At 40.7% G+C, this 6,000-nt stretch overlaps 1 protein-coding gene across 6 annotated transcripts in view; it reads left to right on the forward strand.

Annotated features, from left to right (window-relative positions):
• MEIS2 (Meis homeobox 2) overlaps positions 1-6,000 on the forward strand; it is a 172,984-nt gene that overhangs the window by 160,464 nt on the left and 6,520 nt on the right. For 4 of the 6 annotated variants that reach the window (XM_074824507.1, XM_074824508.1, XM_074824505.1 and 1 more), the window contains one exon: positions 5,919-5,977. In XM_074824507.1, the coding sequence (XP_074680608.1) occupies positions 5,919-5,977 (59 nt within the window). Of the gene's footprint in view, positions 1-5,918; positions 5,982-6,000 lie in introns of all 6 variants that reach the window. The other 2 variants (XM_074824509.1, XM_074824506.1) reach the window with 1 other exon arrangement.

Genomic DNA, 6,000 nt, shown 5'->3' on the forward strand with positions numbered 1-6,000 from the left:
TTCCAAATTAGGGCATTCTTGGGCAACAAGGGATCAATGTAGTATATGCTCTTGAGCTAAACACATAATCCAAATACTGACATATCATTTAGACAAAAATTTATTTTCCCATCCAAGGTGAAAACATTTAGATTATTTTTTAGAATGCATTCTTAGGCTCTTACTCAGTAAAACATTCAAACAGGTGCTTAAACCTCATTTATTCATCAAGCTCAGCTCCCATTTACCTAGGTTTAATAAGAGCCAAGCTTCTCATCTAGATTTGGCAGGTTTTTGAAAAATATTGCTAGAGTGTTCCTCCAAGTACCTAAAAGTTTTGAAAATTAGGCTTTATATTCAGATACCAGAAGATAAACAATTGTAACCCTACATCATTGTTGATATTGTTGTTATTTTTATTATTTCTATGACTAAGCCTTTGACTGTTTGTTCAGTATCTCTGTTCTTTTCAAGTGAAAGAGCAGAAGTGTCTTCTTGGGATAAAATCTGAATTGAGTCAAAACTTTGTCATTAGTCGTTTTAGAGAACTATTGTGAATTCGTCTCACAAATTTGTTTATTTTTCTGTTTTTCACATAAAGAATTGAGAACCCGTTTATGCAGTGGCTGGCTTGCTAAAAGAATGCAATATGTTAACACCTCATTTTCTGGGATGGATATTTTAAGTGGAAATCCAGATTGAAGACTGATACTGAAAAAAAAGTTTTGAGTAGTACGTGGTGGCTCCATGGTGTTCCTCAGTTTCCCAGAAGGAGCAATTGACTCTGCTGTGGGGGACTGGTTCAGTTTTGCACCAGTTCATCTCACAGAAGATACTGGACATACAGACGAGTGGCTGGAGTTAAATACCACTCTCTGCCTGAGTTCAGATTAGACCCCAAGCTGGGGGTGAATTGTAGCTTCCTAAGCTTTCATGCACTTCACCCTCCTGAAACAAGACCTGTTGTGACCCTATGTACTTAAAGTGAGTTTTCCATGGTAGCCATAAACTAAAGCTGGATGTTTCTAATGCAGTTTACAAATCAGTACAGCCACTAACAGTTCATTTCAAGAACTAATCTTACTCATATTCAGTTATGGAGTGGTCACTGTGTTTTGAAATACATGTACAGTGTGTATAAAAAAGACAGTGGAAACAACAACAAAATTCTTTTTGAATGTGCCAGATTTGAACAATCAGACTAAGAGATCTCTATTTGCTATTTATTCTTTTGCACTTTGCAGAAATATCTCTCTGCAATTTTGTCTAAACATTATTTATTATAAAAATAAAATGTATTATATAAATATGAGTTTAACGTCATTTGATACGACAAGATAAAATATGATAAAAATATAAAGAAGATTAATTACAGGACTTCCTGTAAAATACAGAATACATGTTTATTTTGGACAAAGAAAACCAAGGCTGTATTTGAAGAGATGCAATTAAATGCATATATTTAGATTATATTGTCATGCTAATTAGCAATGGTAGGAACCAATTAGGACTAGGGCTACCAAATCACCAGACTACACTGCATATTCACTAGTATACCTTTACTGCTCTACTGTTTTTTGCTGGAGGCAGATAAAAATGAAATTACTTCTTTTCAAAGTCCATATTGTTGTGCATTTTGAGCCAAATGTTGTTCATTGTGCTTTCATAAATTGTCCCACAAAAGTTACTGGAACTACTTGTGTGAGAAAGACAGACTCTGGCTATAGGAAATATATGTGGCTGCTTTAGGTAGCAATTAAAGAAAAATACAAGATGCAAAAAACCTTCTTTTGATTCAAATGGCTATTGTTTGAATAAGCGAGGTCAGTAATCTGTCATTTGCAAAATGCTAGAAGTGAGATTTTCATTAAATGCACTGTGTCAATGACATGTATTTCTCAACATTACACACCTCATTTATCATTCTGGAATGAGGACCGAGCACCATATGAATGTAGAGTTTGTGAAGGTATCGCCACACAGCCCTGGAGGCTGATGACCCCTCTTTATCTACACAGCAGGTAAGGCACAAACAGTGGCAATGTGAGCTCTCTTTGCAGTCCCCTGCCAGTGTGCCTGACTGCTAAGCTGGGGAACAAAGGAAAGATAGCATATGGATAGCAGATTGTAGGAGCGCTGAAAGAGGACTGAGGAAATCTATGTTGGGTGTGTGGCTCTGCCAAAGATCTCTTGTATGACTTTGGCCTTGTCACTTAATCTCCTTCTGTCTCCATTCCCCTTTGCAAGCAGGGAGAAGGCGTCTCCTCTCCCCCAGGCTTTGCCTGGAAATCTGTTCAGAACCCGAGTTCTCTTGGACAGTGTGCTTGTGCAGCATGGGGTGGAGTAAGACTGAGCTTCATTGGGTCCTCTAACTGCTGCTGTCATCCAAATAATAAGAATTACTATTAATAGAAGAGTAACAAAGAAATCCATGTCTTGGGGATAGATTTTACTCATCTTTTCAGGCCATTCAATCTGTGGCCTCTGGGTGAAGGGTATGAACAAGGCAGGCAATTAGTTTCAGGAGCGGAGCTGTGAATTCTTTTACAGGGTTCCAAATAATGCTGGAAATACTGGCATTGGTGTTCTCTTTTTTCACCTGTCTTTTAATGCCTTTTGAAGACATTTGTGCCAAAATAACGTCACGGTGTTTCTGCAACACACGAACTGAAGTGCAAAGGGCTGTATTTTGCTTTACTTTGGCCTTGGAACTGGCTCCCTACGGGATTAAAAAAATAACTCTCAAAAAATGTAAAGGCTAGGGCAGGGACTATGGTTTCTACGTCTCTGTTATGCACTGTGCATATTTATGGGGCAGTATAAAGAATAAATAATAATCCACAAACACTGCATTCTGTGCCCTTGTCTACCAGTTGTGCTGATGCATTACGTGATGTAGCTACTGATAGTGAAACTAGGGTCTGATTTTTAGCTTCACCTGAAATGTATGTCTGTTTTGCACCTGCAATTTTGCAAATATAGATAATTTCCTATGTAATTTTTCAGTCATACCCATCGGTGGGTATAACTGATGCCATTTATGGACAGGATTTTTCACAGGAGCCGTAGAAATGGAATTTCAAAATGATCTGGATGCCTAAAGCCTCTGTGCTCCTATATCTTTCTAAGTGCATGACAGTGTATCTTCTCTTCAGACAAAGTGTTGCTGGTCTAGAGGACATCATTTGCACCTGCAGTTATGCACATGTGCAAAAGAAAAATGGAGAAATAATGAAATCAGAAATCAAGCCCCAGTGCTATTTTTTGCAAGTTTTACTGGACAAATGTGATCACTTTTATTGCTATTTTTTTCTGTAGGGAAACAAAGATGTGGGGACTCACTATTAGGGCTTTAACTCCCATTTCCAAAACAACTAGTGAATTGCCTCTGTGTGGAGTTCACAGTGCAAGGCTGGCTTTATTCACATCAGCGGAATAAAATAAGGCCAAGCTCTTCTGAGAGTGAATGGCTGGGCAAGACTGGGTTTTCAACACCCGTCCGGAAAGGCTTACTCTGTGGTGGCTGTCGAACATGTAAGGCTGGAGTGGAGTATCCCAATCTGCATGCTCACAGAGGTAAAGCAGTTGTCACCTGAAACCCTTCAGGACTTAAAATTTTCTTAATGCTCTGCCTTGTTGTGCGAGCCCATTGAAAGAACACTTCAGAGGGCACCCATTTCTTACTAATGTAAACTTTCTGAGGAGTATCCAAAGATATGACCTCTGGGTGAACCTTTAACCTTCCCCTTAATTATTTGTTTGAAGACAGTGTCGAGTTCTCCCGCTGAGAGCCAAGGCCCATAATGCTTCGCAGCCCTGTGAGCCGGGGTGTGTGTGCAGGGAAGTGGAGAGGGACATAAATAAGGGGACCACCAGATGTAAATAATAAAAGTGGTTGGGGTTTAAATAAAAAACGAAAAAGCAATTTGGTTTCTCTGAAGAGTGGCCTGATTGAAGAAAAGGGGTTAGTAAGACGGAAAGTGTGTGCGTGTGGGGGGGTGTTTCTGTTGTCTGTGATTTTTTACAGGCCTAAATAAGCGTTCATTCCATTCTTTAAAACCTTGCCATCTGTATACACCATTAGAAGCTCATAGGAGAAGGGAAAACAGTCTTATCAGGCTTTCCTGTTAATCTCTATTGGCCTTAACTTTAGCTGATAAAAGGCGCGCGGGATGGAGGAGGTTCAGGTCAGGCTCCATTTGGTCAGCGCGGTAACATTACTGGAAAGTAGCTCAGTGAATTAAGACCTATCAGGGACCTTTGTCTTTGAGGATGGAAACGCGCCTCGAAAGCACAGCGCTGGGGTAGGAGATACCTTCGCTATGCTGCAGTCAGAAGGGAATAAACAAGTACATCGACTGTGTCTGAGTTTTTATTTTAATACCTGAAGTCATGACTAATTCTGAGGCAGGATGACATTTCTGACAACTGAATTATACTTTTACTAAAGAATAAAGAATGTCTTTTGGATGTAAACAGAGAGATGCAAAAGAGCCCTTTAGTGTTACTTGTAGCATTTATGCATCTGTCTAATGAAATTTCCACAACTGTGATTATGGAAGATGCACTCAAAGGTGTGCCACTGTCTTTTTTTATCTGCAGAGGAATTTAACCGGGGGGCGGGAGGGAGGGAGGGAGGGAGGGAGGGAAGCTCGACAAAAGGCCTTGCGGAGTTGATGCTACATAAAGGCTAGCAATTTACTAAATGAGCAGATGAACTTAGTTTTCAGTTAACTGAAAGACTTTGCTAGGCGTTGGATTGGGCCCAATGGCAATTATTGGAGGCTGTTTTGGGTGATGGGCATGTTAGTATTTCTGAAGAGGATTAAACACTAGTATTCGACTTCATTAACACTCCTTAAGGGTCACCAGCCGAAAGCCTGAGCTATGAAATAGCACACAAAACCTGCGCTAAGGCTCCAAAGTGTTCTCAAACACAAAGAGGGGGGACAAAAACAAGCGTGGCTCCTGAGTGATAGAAAATTGCCCATTTTGAAAGAAATGCTGTGAATAGGCAAGTTTTTAAATTATTTTAGGGAAATTAATTTGGCTTAGCCTGTGCCGATGTGGATCGCTGCGCATTAAGCTAATAAGAAATATGCAAGCACTTATTTTTGGATTACCAGCAAAATTAAATCCAGGCTCTGCAGCCAACTAACTGCCTTTACCAGCGCTCAAAAGTCTCGGCAACCGCCCCGGTTTGAGATAAAAAAAAAAAAGGTTATTTTGGGCCTAATATTAACCACATGTACCTGCGACTGGGGGTTTCTAAGGAGTTGAAAAGTGCCTGAGTTTAGGGCGGGCGGTCGCCTTGCACGGGGTGTCCCCGCTCGGCCGCAGAGGTCGGCCCCAGCTGGCACTGACCTCCAAACGACCCCCGCCTTTACAGGCGCCAACCGCAGGAGTTGCAGAAGAGCAGAAGTCTTTCTGGGCCGGCACTTATTGCCGCTGCGCTGGTGATAAAACTTCAGACAGCCTAATTGATGGCTTTGCTGACCTAACGATACCTTGTGAAAGCACAGAGTGGCAAAGCCTGGTCCTCATTTATGGCCAGCTGCAAGGGTAGCTGGATCCCTAGGATGGAAAGGGAAAAAAAAAAGATTCCCAGCCTGTGAACTTTAACCAGGTTCCGAGCCACTCGAAGACGTTAAAGCAACAATTGTCTTTTAACACAAGTTTTCGGTCATGTTTTCTTGTTCAAAGCCTTCTGGCAAATCCAGCTTTAAGCTGGCTAGTAAGATAAGCATGTTACTGGTTACAATTTCTGATCACTTAGAAGAAAATCCTTTAAAGTGAAATTATACTCTTATAAAAAAGCAACGCAAAGCAAAACACGTTGTCGCACCACGCTAAAATCCTGTCAGTTTTAAAGCAGAGGTGTTCTCAAAACACAGAAGCAAGCTGATGAAAGGACTTCTATTCTTTGTATTCTGTTGCAGGTTTATTAATGCCAGAAGAAGAATAGTACAGCCTATGATTGACCAGTCAAATCGAGCAGGCAAGTTCCAAGTAGTATCTGTA

The sequence above is a fragment of the Strix aluco genome, chromosome 4 (genome assembly GCF_031877795.1).
Source record: "Strix aluco isolate bStrAlu1 chromosome 4, bStrAlu1.hap1, whole genome shotgun sequence".
NCBI classification, from domain to species: Eukaryota; Metazoa; Chordata; class Aves; order Strigiformes; family Strigidae; genus Strix; species Strix aluco.